The sequence below is a fragment of the Pipra filicauda genome, unplaced genomic scaffold (assembly GCF_003945595.2).
Source record: "Pipra filicauda isolate LSUMZ 115617 unplaced genomic scaffold, ASM394559v2 scaffold29_size4552773_pilon, whole genome shotgun sequence".
Lineage (NCBI taxonomy): Eukaryota > Metazoa > Chordata > Aves > Passeriformes > Pipridae > Pipra > Pipra filicauda.
Genome location: NW_024104420.1, coordinates 30295 through 46350, shown reverse-complemented (window position 1 = coordinate 46350; position 16056 = coordinate 30295). Strand labels below are relative to the sequence as shown.

Genomic DNA, 16056 nt, shown 5'->3' with positions numbered 1-16056 from the left:
CTTGCTGGACTGGGGGAAGGAGGTGGAGCCCTCCCAGCAGAGCAGCCCAACACTCTGGAGGTCTCTGGGGCTGCCCCAGAGCTGAGCACGGCTTACCCTGCACATTTCCTGCATTATTTGGGACAACTGCCTGCGTCGTAGCCAAGATTTCCCTGGGATAACCAGTGCAAGGTCTGCACAGGTAACAATGGAATCTCTCAGTGCCCTGCTCCAGAATTCGGGAACAGCACGTTCTTCCCACAAGAATCCAGTTCTCTTCCCCTGTTTTGTCATTTCTGCCCATTTGTTCTTGTCCTTTCTCTCTCTTTTCGAAGCAAAATGAGGTATTTGTAAAAGGCCTTTTTCTGGACAGAGATTCATTCCCAGGCCTCATTATTCTGGGACTTGTCTTTGTATTATTCTACCCCATCTGTATCCTTCTAACCTCTCCCCTACAGCATCTTAAAACCACACAACTATTTATCATCTCCTATAAAACCTCTCTGCTTAAGACACCACCATAAACTCTGATCCCTCAAGATCAGGGAGGGCCGTGGTACCAAATATCCCAAATCCCAACTATTCATCCGAATTTAGAGGAAAATGTATTTATGCTGTATTTCTGTGATTTATTTCCTCCCCCTAATTGAGCAACTCCAGCCTTTGCCCAGGACACTCATAAAAGAAATCAGATTACAGGAGAAGTGCTGAAGAGTTTAGAGCAGGGGGTCAAGTGGCATCCAGGGTTTTTTTTTTCCCTGATTTATTTTAGTCAGCTTAGTGCAGAAAATTTGTCCTGAACAGATACTAAGCTCGACTTACTGAAGACTTATGAGGTCAGAAATGCTCTTCTAAGCCACAAAAACATAAATACCATGAGATTCAGCAGGAATTGTAAGGAAAACTATGAGATGAGCTCCTCTGCATGAGGGAAATCAACCCAAGGTTCCTGAGGGAGCAAAAACGAGCGGCCAAATCCAGGGAAGCGCTTCCTCTGCACCTCCTCCCTGCTCCCAGTGGCTAAATCCCACACTAAAATCCACACCTCTCATGAATGAAGAAAGCAAAACAGCTGCCAGAGGCTGTAACTCCAAGGCAGAGGTGAGAAAATCCCAAGGAAACCCCGACATCCCAAACGCTCTTACTTTTGACGGTGGCGGTCCGGGTGCAGTTGTAGAGGATGGCCAGCTCCCCAAAAACCTTGCCAGGCCCCATGGTGCACAGCTTCACTCCTTCCTTTGTCACTTCAACCTTCCCATCTGGGAGAGAAAGAAAAGAAAAGAAAAAAAAAAAAAAGTTTTAGAAAGGAAATGAAATTTCAGGCTTAAGTTTTTTAAATCTTATTTGCTTCAGGCCAGGCTGGAGCGACCTGGGATAGTGGGAGGTGTCCCTGGCCCTGGATGGGCTTTGAGGTCCCTTCCAGCCCAGTGAGTAAAACCACCTTGAAAAGGAATTTAAAAGCTTCAAACCAACTGTTGCCTGGAGAAGATTTCGACACGTGAGGGGTTTTTTAGGGGAGCATCTGTACAGTGAGGAAATGCAGAGCACTGAGCCCCAAATTTCACATATTGCACTTCCAGGGGAAATTTCTCCTGATTCTTGCGCTCAAAAAGGACAAAAATTTAGGTCTTTAACACCCTACATGAAAACCACAGAGTAATTTTGCTCATTTTCACTGAGAAACTAATCCCTGGGAACACTTATCCATGAAAAACAGGCTGCTATCAAAGGGAAAATGACTCTGACCCTTGGCCATCATTGAATTCCCATCTCCCTGGACCTTTCCTTCCTGAACATCTCATTTTATGAGAGGGAATCTGCTTTATCAGCTTATCCAGAGACCTGGGAGGGGGATTTAAAAGCGAGGGTTGAATGGCAAGAAAGGAGCTCAGGACCAAGCTGGGGGCTGGGAGTGACCAATCTTTTAAATTTCCAAGGACCTTTGAAAACAAGGAGAAGGGAAAAAACAAGTGATGTAGCAGAGGACACACAATAAGCCCCAATTCCATTCCTTTTACAGGCTAAATCCCCTTTAAAAGTAATTTTCCAAATTCTGATTCCTTTCTTCCCACTCAGTATCCACCTAACAAGAAGCACAAAAGTAGATCTTTATCTCAAGGAGGCCCAACACCAACCTCTAATGGTGCCTCCCCCACTTCAGAGACTCCTAAAGGATTTTAAAGGATACATTTATTTATTTTTTAACAGAACTGAGTTCTTCAGCAGAGCTGAAAGGGGGATATTTCTGCAAAAAGCTCCCCAACAAATACCCCCCATCAGGGAATGACTTCCCCTCACTTTCAGCTCGTGGAGTGATGGAGATTTGAGCTGGAAAACACCACATGGCACAGATGATTTTTTTACCACACACTGCATCAGCCATTCCCCCCCAGTGTGCAGGGAACATAGCGGGGAGGAAATTAAAATACCAATTTCCAAAGGACTGAGAAGATTTCCCAGCAAGAAATTGTGGGTATTGGCAAGAACAGGTAAAATGATGCTCTAAAAAAAACAAAGCCAAAGTCATTTCACTCGGGAAAGAGGGGATCAGCTTCCAAAAGGAAGGAGTTATTTAGATTTGAAGGCAATTATCCCACCCACTGTCACCTCTGTGCCTCAAGCAGCAGCTATGGAGTTAAGCAGGAAACTGGGAGCTTCAGGAAACACTTGGAAAACCACAAACTGCTCCAATTCAACCCAGTTTGTGTTTCACAGCAAACCCCAAAAGCCTCTGACGGTTCCAATGCCCCACGAGCCAGGACAGGGCTGGGCTGGGAAACAAGGACAAAAGCCCAAAAGCACCTGTTCCATGACCTTGCCTTGGTTTATAATCCGAGATCTCCTGGCATGTGACTGAGCCACGGACACACATAAACCAGCTGGGACACAGGCCAGGCTTTGGGATCTCATCACTCTGTGGAGTTCAAACCACCTTTCCCCCCCTTTTCCATCATTTCTGGTAGCCCTGTGTCCCTAAAGCAGTATTTTCATTCACATGGACTGTAAAATCTTCTTTTATTTTCCAATCATCCCTGAAATACTCAGCCCCAGTGCAATTTTCCAGCAAATGGCTCTTTAGGATCCCAACCTCTGGCTTTAATCAGCATTTAACCCTTTACCTCCTAAAAGTAACCAAACCAGCTCCAAACTTGTGCAGATCATCCTGATGATGACCCCCAAGCTCTGGAGCCAGGCTGAGAGAGCTGGGGGGGGTCACCTGGAGAAGAGAAGGCTCCAGGAGAGCTGAGAGCCCCTTCCAGGGCCTGAAGGGGCTCTGGGAGAGCTGGAGAGGGACTGGGGACAAGGGATGGAGGGTCAGGACACAGGGAATGGCTTCCCACTGCCAGAGAGTTAGATGGGATATGGGAAAGAATTGTTCCCTGGGAGGGTGGGGAGGCCCTGGCCCAGGTTGCCCAGAGAAGCTGTGGCTGCCCCTGGATCCCTGGAAGTGTCCAAGGCCAGGTTGGGATCCCTGGGCTGGTGGAAGGTGTCCCTGCCCATGGCAGGGGGTGGAATGGGATGATCTTTAAGGTCCCTTCCAACCCAAAGCAACCTCTGTTCCTGCAGAGCATCAGTGGAGCTCCTGCTCTGGACCCACAGCCCCCTCCAGGGACAGGCAGGAGCCCCTGCAGGAACACAAGGGATGCCTCAGCACGGTGGCATTTGGGTTTTACCAGGGATTGTCCCCAGAGGGTTCCCTGGAAGGACACTCTGCTCCAGCCCTGCAGCCTCTGGGCACGGCTGGCCACAGTCCTGGGAGACCTTCAGGAATGAAGTGCCCAGCCTGGGAGAGGGTCAGAGCACAGCGAGCCCCTGGACAACCTTGACAGCCACAAGGCTGGTGGTGTTTGCTGGCTCTGAGCCACCTCTGCTCTTCCTCCTGCCCTTTCCCAAAGCACTTTTCCAGAGCTTTTCCTCCTCAAACACTGTGTTCTTCTACCAATCCCAGAGCAGCCCAGCAGGGACTTCATCACCAAAGAGCTGCTGCAGGAGAGAACAGATCTCTTGGTTCAGAGCACACGAAGGAGAGGTTGGCCAGGACAGCAGCCTGAGGAAGGCTGGAATTGAGAGGAGAAGGAATCCAATCCTTGACACCAGAGCAGGAGGAGGCTGCCCCTCCCTCCCTGGGGTTCAGTAATAAATGTGCTCCTTAATTACCATTTACTGTCCTGGAGAAAGTCTCCCATTCTCCTGCTGGGTAATTAAGCAGTATAGGACACTAAACACCCACAATTACTCCTCAGGCCATGAGCAAAATTCACCTTTCATGGAATTAAAGGGTCAAACACAGTGATAAAAGGGAATTTCCCCCTTTTCTCTTCCTCCCTGGCAGCCTACACAGAGCAGTTTTCCATGGAGGAGACAAACTGTTCCCTTGGATGGATCAAGCAGGTAAAGAAACCAAACAAAATGGTTTTGATCACAATATTGATCAATTAATAGAGATCCAGTTGCAACTTGCCTTGGCATCTCCACCAGATAAACACTAAATAATGCAAGGGATGCTCCAGGCAAGAAGACTGAAAATGCTGCATTTCTCCAAAATATTGAATTCAACGTTGTTATTTAATTCCCAGCTGAGCTGATTTTGGGGAGCTTTAACTGGCATCCAAACAATGCACTTTTCTGTCAGCTGTAAGAAACTATTCCATCATGATGGACAATGCAAGTGATTTTTCAAATAGAGCATGAAATAAAATAATAATCTCTGTGTCTTCTCGAGCATGGAGGGCTTAGGAAAGTCCTGGCAGCTGGATTTTGGTGGCTGTCCTTTGCATTCCCCTCAAGTGCCTCCTGATCTCCACTCTCACATGGGCAAAACACACCCTGACACCACCTGAGCCTTCACTGATGGCCCTGCATCAAACAGCCAAGGCAAGTTTTAGGGTCAGTTCTGCACTTCCCTTTCCACAGTGAACACGAGAAGGTGCCCAGAGTGAAGGATCAGCAGATCGACACCTCCAGAAGCCACCAGCCTGCTCCCGATGGGAATACCTGCCACAAACCACTTCAACCAGGAAAACCCAAAATATTTTGGTTTTGGACACTCAGAAGTCTCAGTTGCATGCTACAGGAGGAGAGCACTGTTTGGACAGGAGGGGGTGTGTTATCCTCCAAGGACCAGCTCCAGGAGAGCTCCGGAACAGCTGCTGCTGCAGTTTTATTCATGTGGTTTGTGGATGGTAAATTAAGGCAGCCTGAAAAGCAGTCAGTTTGCAAACCCAAAGAATCCCAGAATCACACAATGGTTTGGGTTGGAAGGGACCCTAAAGCTCATCCAGTTCCAACTCCAACACCTCCCACTAGCCCAGGTTGCTCCAGCCTGGCCTTGGACACTTCCAGGGATCCAGGGGCAGCCACAGCTTCTCTGGGCAACCTGTGCCAGGGTCTCACCTCACCTTGTTGGTTTGCAGGATTTCAGAGATGCACTAAAACTGCATGAAATTAAGCTTTTTCCTAGTCCTAGGAGTGGGACTTCGATGATCCTTGTGGGTCCCTTCCAGCCCTGGACATTGTGACCCTGTGAAACCCGAGACTGAAGAGCTTCCCCGTGCTGGCCTGGTCCCCCCACACCTCCCCCGAGCCCTGGGACTCTCAGCCAGAGCCTGGCTTTGCAAATTAAACTCGGCTTGCTAATTGCATTGTAGTTGCAGATGTAACTGTGAGGCAATTAAAGGTTTAATTGCCAAGTGGCTCCTTAACACCAGAGCCACCCCAGATGAGATTTGTTACATTTTTGTTTGTTAGAAAACACAAACTGATCGTGGGTTGGAAGGAACCTTCAGGATCATCCTGTTCCACAGGCAGGGACACCTTCCCCTATCCCAGACTGCTCCAACCTGGCCCTGGACACTTCCAGGGATGGGGCAGCCACAGCTTCCCTGGGCACGCTGTGCCTGTACCAGCTCCTGCACAACCCCTCAGGAGCTAAAATTAAAAATGGGATCACTGTGACCACAGAAATAATAAATGAATCAGTAAACCTACAGCTGACTGAGGCACATCTGAGCAAAGCAGGATCCTTTCTGTCCTGTCCAAGACCCCCAGAGCACAGAGGGTTTGCCTGGACGAGGACATTTGTGTCACTTGGAGCCCACACAATTAAACCTGAAATAACATCTCTGCCTGAGCTTCTTCCACGGTCCTCAGACGAATGGAAGCAGAAAGGAAATTGCACTAATGCGACTCTCTCCATCAGGGGGATCATTTTTAACTCCCAATAATTAAATGGCCGTTTTCTCTTTCCCAGGCACAGAAGAAAGCAGATTAAGTTGACTCGGGGAACTTGTCAGTCTGGGTGGAATTTATATCCCAGGCAGGATTTCTGTTCCCAGCTCTCCCTCTCCCTCCCAGCTTATGGGGGGCAAAGGCCCTTGAGTCTTCCACGACCCCCAAGCCCAAACCAGCCCCTTAGTTCCTTAATTTTAGAGATACAAGAGTATTCAAGAGGGCATCTAAGATCCCAAAGTGCATTTCTATAGTGGGAGGTTTCAATAAGAAAGTTCCTTCTGCCATCCAGAATCATCAGGAATGGGGCAGTGCCATTCCTGGCCTGTGTTTCTCTATTCCCAGGAGACCTCTGGAAAGCCTAAATCTTTGTTTTCAACCGTATATCCCAGCAATGCCTTTGAAACACGGATAAGAGCAATCATTTGTAGCATTATTCACCTTATTGGTCCCTCTTCAGATCCTGCACTCTTGGGGGGGGGACAAAAGCTGGTTCTCCCAGGAGGACACTAATTATTCATCACACTTCCATGGCAGGTGTAAAAATAAAAGCACTTCTAGTGAAAAATTAGGAAAATTAAAAAGCAGGGTTCGTCATGAACTTGTGTATTCACAGGCTAGAAATTTCATCACACAACTCCAAAAATGCCAGGAGTGGTGGGAGGGGGATTCCCTGGATTCAGAGCACAATTCATGAGTGACTATTCAATATTTTCTTTCCGTGCTGTTTCACACTTGGACTGCAGCTCCATTTGTTGGAGGCTGTTCAAGCTCTGCTCTGAAAACACGGGAACAATTGTCTGCACCAAGTTTTCCTTAGGAATTCTCCCTGTGGATCTGTAGATTTTCCTGAACAGCAGCGAATGTATTTCAAAAATTGCACCTGAGATGAAGCCTGAGTTCCCATCCCATCACACAGTGCCAAGGGCTTTTATCACAGAATCATGGAATAGTTTGGGATGGAAAGGAACATCCAGTCCCACCCCCTGCCATGGGCAGGGACACCTTCCACTAGCCCAGGGATCCCAACCTGGCCTTGGACACTTTCAGGGATCCAGAGGCAGCCACAGCCTCCCTGGGCAGGTTCAGCACCTTGAGAACTCGTAGTTTCAGCTTTAAAAATGAGGAACTTGATTAAAGCCAAGCTTTTCACGAGCAGCTGGGCTCAGCCTCGCTGGAATTCCCCATGGAAAACGGAAGCAGCTTTGAGCTTCGGCTTTCCATGGGATTCAATGTCTCCTTCTCTGGAAAACTTATTTTTTCCAGGGTCTTCCTGCTTTGTTCTTCACAGCTCCAGGAGTTCCCCACAAGCACAGGCCAAGCAAAGAAAACAGTAAATCTTTGGGGGGGGGGGGAAAGAGGAGAAATCAGAAAGCAAGGAGTTAAAGCTCAAGTGATGCTCTCCCACTCCTTCCCAGCTCTGGAAGGCAGGAGGATTCCCAACAGGAGGATTCCCAGCCTGCTGTGCCCAAGCCAGGAGATGTGCACCTACAATCTGCTTTGCTGGGATTGTCACAAACACCACATTTACAGCTGCTCATAAGCTAAAAAAAGGGGGTTTTGCACCCAAACTTCACAGCTGAGCCGACCCAGCAGCTCCTCCAAACTCCCTCCCTTCCCTCTCCCAGTTTCCATCGCTTTCCCAGCGAGCTGCAGAGTTTCAGTCCCTTTGGTCCCCCAGCAGGACCCCTCCAGCAGCACCCCCTGCTCCTTCCCAGCCCATGTGCACGTGGGAACTGTAAGCCCTGACGTGTTTATCCCTTCTCCAAATTCGGGGAACGTTTTGACAGTAATAAAAAGGAGGAAAAAATAAATAAATGCACGTTTCACCAAGTTTTAAGTTGCTTTAAAAAAAAAACTCACTGCAAATCATTGAAAGAGTCCTTTGAATATGGAAAAAATACCATTTTTCCTTAGTTCCTTCCTTGGAAAAAACCTGCACAAATTGTGAGAACATTTCCCAGAGTGATCCCATTTCAAGCTGCCATCTCAGAGGAGGTTTAAAGCTCAGTCTTCCACAGTTGTGCACGTGAGAGGGAAGTGAACACTCGGCACCTGCTCAGTGTGGAGATTGATGACACTGGGGAGCCTCAGCCAGAACCCATTCCCAAAAAGCCCTCAAGTCAGCTTTTGGCTTGGGAGATGAAATCTAAGGAGAGGGGGGTAAATGAAGCAAGACATGACGAGTTCTGACTGTCAAACCTCCTGGTTTCACTCCAACCCCTCCACAGGCTTCAGCAAACCCTTCTGAGGGGAACCAACTTATGTGACCTCCTGTAAAACCCCGTGAGGACACAGTTCCAACTGGGTGGAGCACTGGGAGAGTCTCCCCCAAAAGGGCACACTGGCAACTGCTGCGGGGCAGAGGAGAAGGGGGGGGGATATTCAGTGCCAAAGTTTATTTAGGAGAGTTAACTGATGGAATGTCAGCCCCTCTGCCATCAAACCACGCTGAGGTGGCCACAACAACGTCCAAAAGCCGGTTTTTCCCAAGCCATGGCCCCCTCCCCCCTCGCTGGCTGGGACCTGCCAGCAAAAAATGCCAGCCTAGGACCGGTTTTAACAGTGGCTTTCTTTTAAGAAGTACTTTAAAACTGGGCTTGAAGCTGTTAATCAACGTGTACAATCTCAGCAGCCTGAAGCTGTGAGGAACAGGAACACTCCTTGGATTTAAATCAAGACTCACTCCAGAGGAGGGATTACTACAGATAAGAGCAGGTCTGCATCCCAGTTTCCAGCCTGTCTGCAGGAACGTTCTGCGAAACAGGGGATGGGAAGGAAGAAGGTGATTGCCAAAATGTGCATCAGCAGCCTGGGGGCAGAGAGGAGCTGAAAAGGGACAAAGAAACTTCCTCTGGGCTTTAAAGGTGGGAATTAAACCCTAGAAGAGAGGAAGGCAGGGAGTGAGGCAGAGTATGAAGAGTACAAGGCAGGGAGGGCCAGAGTGTGGCAGAGCAGAGAAAATAACCCAGGGAAGGAGGGACTGAGCTGTTGGTGAAGAGAATTTGGGAATCTAAAGGTCATTCTCAACTATCTCCTCCCATCACCTTCCCAAGGCAACTCTGCAGCCAAAGCAAATTAAATGGGTATTTCCAGATGCCTTCTGTCTGGGAGGATAGAAAACTTGTTTGTTTGTTTGTTTGTTTACTGTTAATATTAGTATTATCATTCGTATTATAAATATTTTGAGCCTGGAGGACCCACTCCAAAGTGGAAACGCACATCCTCAAAAACCACACAAAACACTGGGAAATAAACACAGGTATCTGTGCACAAATATATGTATCCTCTTCTTCAAACACCTTTCCACCAGTAATATATAACTATGTTCAGGGGTGTGGAGAGGTGACCTGCAGAACTCCCTCGCAGCCTCAATTATTCTGTGACTCATATTTATTTCTTCTGATGTAAGATCTGTTCCAGCCTGAAGGGATTGTGTCACCTGCACTGGCACCACAGAATGAGTTTGTTTGCAATGAGGCTGCGACACCACGGTAAAATCTGTCAGATGGGGAAAAAAGTCACTAGAGAAACCTCTTAAAATAGGGTATGGGTTGGCAAACAGAGATAACGAGGAGCTAGAGAGCAGAGAGAGAACATGAACTAATGCAATTAAAGGCAAATCAAATCACAAATCTGTGGAAGAAACACAAAGGCCGTTGGGAGAGACAGGCAGGGTTTGTCTGGGACAGATTCGCTGCAGGCAGAGTGGAGTCACACAGGGGGGAGGCCAAACACCTCCTCCCTTGGCCAGCACCCATTCCCAGACACTTTTGGGTGACACTTTAGTGGTGACAGCACCACTCAAGGTCACCATCAACATCCTGGGTCCTCCCCTCGACTGGAGACCCTCCCAAAAAATGACCAGCTGCAGAGGCTGAGGTGCAGATGGAGAGATCCAGAAGCCTTCTCAGCCAAGGAGAGGCAAACACCCCCTGATCCAGACTGGGGACCCTCACACACATTGACCTCCTTCCTTCTGCAACCCAGAAGTGAACAAAACGTGACCAAAGAGAACGGATGAGTTTCATGTTTACCCTGGATAAAACATGGAAAAGCCCAAACACTGGTCAGGGCACACTGACCTGTCTCATTTGCCTCAGTCTCACCACGACAAATAACTGAGTTGCAATCTCAAAAGCAAACAAACCCAAATGCAAATTGCTTTTCCCCCAAGCCAGTGATCTTGTGGAAGGACACAGCTCCCACCCTGCCAAGCTGCAACGTTTGTCCCACATTCCCATTTTGGCTGAGCACCTCTTAACCTGGAATTAGGGCTGCAATTCCTCAAGTGCAAATTGCCCCTTCTGGGGGCACTCAAAGCCTCTTGTGAAGCACAAGAAAACTTTACACTCACTTTCAGGGTTTCCATATCAATATTTTCTCTTACTGACCTATTTCAAGTGCTGAGAAACCCCAATTTATTTATTTTTCTCAGCCCTTCAAAGACACTTAGTTAACTTAATCTCTCTTAAAACACAGAGATGTTCTCAGTGGAATACACTGAGAAAAGACATATTTTGTTCACCTGCCCTAAAGAGCTGTTGGATCCCACTACCCAAATTTATTTTCTGGTTGCAACCATCCTCCCCTGCTCTTTAGAACTCTCATTTCCTGGCTCTTCAGAACATTTTGGAAGTATTTCAGGACAAGAGGAAGTTGCACCAGGGCTGGTTTAGATCGGATATGAGGAAAACTGGAGTCCCCATCCCTAGAGGTGTTCAAAAGACATGTGGATGTGGCACTTGGGGACATGGATTAGCAGTGGTGCTGACTGATGGTTGGACTCAGTGGTCTTATGATTCTATGATTTTATTTCAAAAGGTTTTATTTCAAAATGTTAGTAGAAAAAAAACCAAAACAGCCATAAACCACAATAGCTTGATGTTATAAACATATAAACCAGAGGAGCTGCCCAGTGAATTGTAATTTATTCTTTAATTAAACTGAAACCCAGGCTTGGTATGTGATGTGATATCAAGACATGCAGTCATTGCAATCTCCTGTTAAAGAGAACTGAACAAAACCAGAGGTTGAGATCCCTCTGAACAGCACAAACATCACTCCCTTCCCTCCCTTTTCATCCAGGATAATCATGTGCTTGAAAGGCAACAGTAACAGAACAGAGACTTTAAAAAACCTGAGACAGCTCCTAGCTAGAGAGGCTGTAATACCCAAAAATATAAGGGTAATATCCATCAAAATTTACACACCAATAATATTTGACAGCCTGTTCTACACGTGTACACCCACACAGCAATCCTAGAACAGATCATTCAGCTCCCAATGCAAACCACACTCTGCAAAGAGAAAACTGCTCCGGGGAAATCCTGAGCAGTTCCTCCAGCCCCCGGGAATGTCACAGCCTGGAGGGAGGCTGGGTGGGGCCACAGCACACCCCAAAGGGCTGCCCTGACATCAGCCACACCACACACTGCCCTGGGCTGTCGGGATCCCAGGGCTGGGGCAGCACAGAGTGTCCCAAATTCAGTGTCCCAAACTCAGCGTCCCAAACTCAGTGTCCCGAATTCAGTGTCCCAAATTCAGCATCCCAAACTCAGTGTCCCAAACTCAGGGTCCCAAACTCAGGGTCCCAAACTCAGGGTCCCAAACTCAGTGCCCCAAACTCAGTGTCCCAAATTCAGCATCCCAAACTCAGTGTCCCAAACTCAGTGTCCCAAATTCAGCATCCCAAACTCAGTGTCCCAAACTCAGTGTCCCGAATTCAGTGTCCCGAACTCAGCATCCCAAACTCAGTGTCCCAAACTCAGTGTCCCAAATTCAGTGTCCCAAATTCAGCGTCCTAAACTCAGTGTCCCAAATTCAGTGTCCTAAACTCAATGTCCCAAACTCAGTGTCCCAAATTCAGTGTCCTAAACTCAATGTCCCAAACTCAGTGTCCCAAATTCAGTGTCCCAAATTCAGCGTCCCAAACTCAGTGTCCCAAATTCAGTGTCCTAAACTCAATGTCCCAAACTCAGCGTCCCAAATTCAGTGTCCTAAACTCAATGTCCCAAACTCAGTGTCCCAAATTCAGTGTCCTAAACTCAGTGTCCCCAGCTCAGTGTCCCAAAGTCAGTGTCCCCAGCTCAGTGTCCCAAAGTCAGGGTCTGGCCTGACTCAGAGGCAGGTGTGGGCTGGGCAGGGTCTGAGCCCCTGGGCCCCCCTGGGGACACAGAGCAGAGCACAGAGGGATGTTCTCCCCACCTGAGCCCAAAAGGACTGCAGACCCACTCCAGGTTTCAAGGCAGAGATCCTGCAATAACCAGGGAAGTGTTGACCTCCTTCGAGGAATACAGCAGTGGGGGGGTTAATTAGCTCCATTTTAGCTGGATTCACTCAAGTGCTGCAGTGCCACAGTGCTTTTAAAGGCCACTTTTCACCCTTAGCAATGGGGCACACGCTGCTCCACCACCCCTCCTGACTGCTTCCTGTGCTAAATAACATGAAGAGAACCCTTTGGACAATCCATCCTGGAGATGGAGACTTCTTTGGTCCTTCCAGCCCGTTCTGTTTGGCCAAGGGGAGAGACCAGAGCCAGCCTGGGCCACTGGCCTTCCCCTCTGCAGCTCTTCTCCTGCCTGATGGCAAGGAACAGGGAGGACTCTGGCATGAAAACCTGGTTTTTAGGACCAGACCCCAAAATATAAACCCCCTGCTCTAACCCAGAGCTTGCTTGAGCAGAAAGCTCCACCTGAAGCCTCCTGAGCTCCCTGTGACCTAAAGTATCCTACAATCCTCTCTTCTACCTCCACCTATGAAAGGAAGCTAAAAGGGCTGCACAACAACATTATCACCACTACTAATTAAAGATGCACATTGGGAAGGGAAATAATTAGTATTCTTGCTATTTCCATTGTTCCTGTGTTTGGAAACGTGGCACCTTATCTCACAGTGCTCCAGGTGCCAAGGAACTGGAATTCCACAATTACAACTACAGGTCTCACGTTCACAAAGCACAGCTTCTCTCTCCCCTATTTTCCATGCCTTACTGGTAAATAAATACCTGGGATGAGACTGAACTCCGGCCCCTGCCAGGTTCCTGGCAGCTGGCAGGGCAGCTCAGACCACAGCCTGAGCCAACAGGCAAAATTCCCAGTTAAATGACTCAGAGAAGTCTTAAGTAAGTCAGTGTTTTCCCCTGACACCTGCAATGAGCTCAGCTTTCTGAGCTGCACAGAACCGGCAGCGTTTCGGTGTTTTCATTTCTTCAACAGACACAGGAATGGCTGCTCAATAAAACCTGGTGGTGCCTTTGACAGCCAAGTGTTACTGCTAAAATGGTCACTTCAGAATTTTACTCTGCCTTCTCTCCCCGAAGGCAACGAGGGAAACAATTTCTTCTGAAAGCAGATCCTCTTCTGTTCAACAGGAATCATTCTCCACCAAGAGGAGCACTGCTAAGATCCCCAGCCACCTCCAAAGCACAGGGAACAACTCCCATTCCTTAAGCTCCTGAACTGGGAAGCCAGCTGAGGAGCCTGCTGGGATCATTCCTGTTTTCAGTCCTTCCTAATCACCAGATCCAAAGCCAGCCTTGCTCCAGGGGATGCTCTGCAGCAAGACCCCAGAGGTGAGAGCCTGGGCTGGTTATGGCTCCATCTGCATCCCAAGGCTCCTGTAAAGCCAGAGGTCCTTGGAGGAACCACAACGGGCTACAGCAACCTCAGCCCCCAGGAAAGGGATGTCCAGCACTGCAGTGCTGCTCCTCCAGCTTTCCTCTGCACCAGGAATGCCCTGACTAGGGAATGAGCAGGTGAGAGCATCCCCGCTCCGCCTCCAGCCGCTGCTCCAGCGCTCACACACAGGACTGGGATGATGGAAAACCTTCCACCAACACCTGCTGAAAAGCAGAGCCTCTGATTCCCTGCAGGAGGGGGGAGCTGCAGCCAGCCACACAGCCCAGGGAAAGCCATCCTTGGGAACAGGGACACCTGGAGATGGCAGAGGGGGTTTTGCTGTGAGCCTCTGCAAACAGGGCAAGACACGTGCAAACAGGGCAAGACACGTGCAGTGAGGGGCCCTGGGAGCTGCTCCCCGTGCAGTGTCTCTAGTGCAGCCTCACAGGAGTGTTATTTGTTCTTTCACCCTGATATTTGGACTTCTTTGCACTGGGAAGACCCATAACTGTGATTTAAGGCCTCAAAAACACCCTAGGAGTGATGGATGGAGAGGTTATAGCTCTTTCTCCTGCTAGAAAGAGAGAGAAACAATCGCATCAGGGGCTCAGCACAGATTTCATAAAACATGTCAAGTGTGTCATAAACCATCCAGAACCATCAAGAAGAAAACCAGGAATATGAAAAAAGTGTCAGTAGCAACCAAACCACTGCCTCCTCAGAGACCCACAAAGGGCTGGAGGATCCAGGCTTCCCAACAAACCCGTGGAGGACACCCACAAAATAATGACTCACTTTTGTTTGACAGATTTTCCTCTTGTTTTGCCCAAATTCACTCTGTTCATACCAAAATGAATCTCTTGCCAGGGTTTTTCAGCTCACACAGGTCGTTTCCTTTCTCAGAACAGAAGCACAGCCCTACAAATCCAGTGCTGGGAAGGCTCAGGTGTGACCCCAAAATGGCACTTCCCATGTACAAAATCCTCTTGGTGGCTGGGAAAGCCCAGCTCTAGGGACCCTTTCTCAGCAGACACACCAGGCCAGCTGTGAGCACTTAGAAATCCTCCTTGAAATCCTAATTTTACCAGACCTGCTTTCCATTTCTGTTTTTCTCCAGGAAATCCAACACTGGTGGACCCACAGCAGCGTCACAAACGTGCACCAGCAAAGCCTGCCCTGCACTATCAGAGAGGAGGATGTTTGGGCCCATTTTGTAGGATACTGGGTGCCATCCTCTCGGAATATCCAGGTAGGGATAATTATTTATTCTTAGGAGGCTTGCTGGGTGATGACTGCCAGAGAAGAGATTGCTTGGCAGCGCGAGCTCTTATTTAAAATCAAAGGTGACAAATGGGAAAATGACAAGCTTGAGATTACAGAGGGACGTGATTTCTCTGTCAAAGGCATTTGAAGTGTCTTCTGCAAACAGCAGTAAATTGAGTTTTAATTACTTCTGCATACATAAAGTCTGCACTGAACTTTCAAGTGGCAACGCTCCAGCTCACTCACTGCAGCTGCAGTTTGCACCACTCCGGGTTAACCCAACGTCTGCTCTCCCAAAAATCTGGAGCACGTTCCTTTATTAGATGTTACTTCACGTTTGCAAATCAGCACATTGACTGGGCTCGGTCAAACGTGATTTATTGCTGTCTCAGGCATCAGGGAGCAGCAGGAACCAGCACAGTGACACAAACTGATGGAGGGAATTCACGCTGACAAGGCCCATTTTGTCTCTGCGTGGTGTCACCGGCCTCTGGACTGTGGAAAAGAGGGAAAAAAAAATCCCATAGTGCTCCCTCTGGACATGGAGCTTGAGAAAACAAAGCTGACAGATCTCATCATCTGCCTACAAACAATTTTTGGGCTCTGAAGCAAGGAGGCCACAAAGTTTCCGTGTTCCCACCCCGATAAGTAGTACCCCAAAAGCATAAGGGGCAAAAATTAAAGCCAAACTTCCCAAGCACTGGTGCCCAGGCCAAAGCCAGGAGCTCTGCTGGGCCATCACCAGCACCAAAGGTGTTTGCTATTTTTGTGCAGGCTAAAAGGATGAAGCTTTTCATGGAATCATGGAGTGGTTTGGGTTGGAAGAGAACTTGAAGCTCATCCAGCCCCACCCCCTGCCATGGGCAGAGACACCTTCCACTAGTCCAGGTTGCTCCAGCCTGGCCTTGGACACTTCCAGGGATCCAGGGGCAGCCACAGCTTCTCTGGGCAACCTGTGCCAGGGCCT

At 48.6% G+C, this 16056-nt stretch overlaps 1 protein-coding gene across 1 annotated transcript in view; it reads right to left on the bottom strand.

Moving 5' to 3' along the window:
- Positions 1-1238, bottom strand: part of LOC120323607 (cGMP-dependent protein kinase 1-like) — a gene marked incomplete at its 5' end in the record, with an annotated part of 182001 nt that extends 180763 nt beyond the window's left edge. The window contains one exon of the mRNA XM_039383081.1: positions 1125-1238. Coding sequence (XP_039239015.1) covers positions 1125-1238 — 114 coding nt within the window. The remainder of the gene's footprint in view (positions 1-1124) is intronic.
- Positions 1239-16056: the final 14818 nt, after the last annotated feature.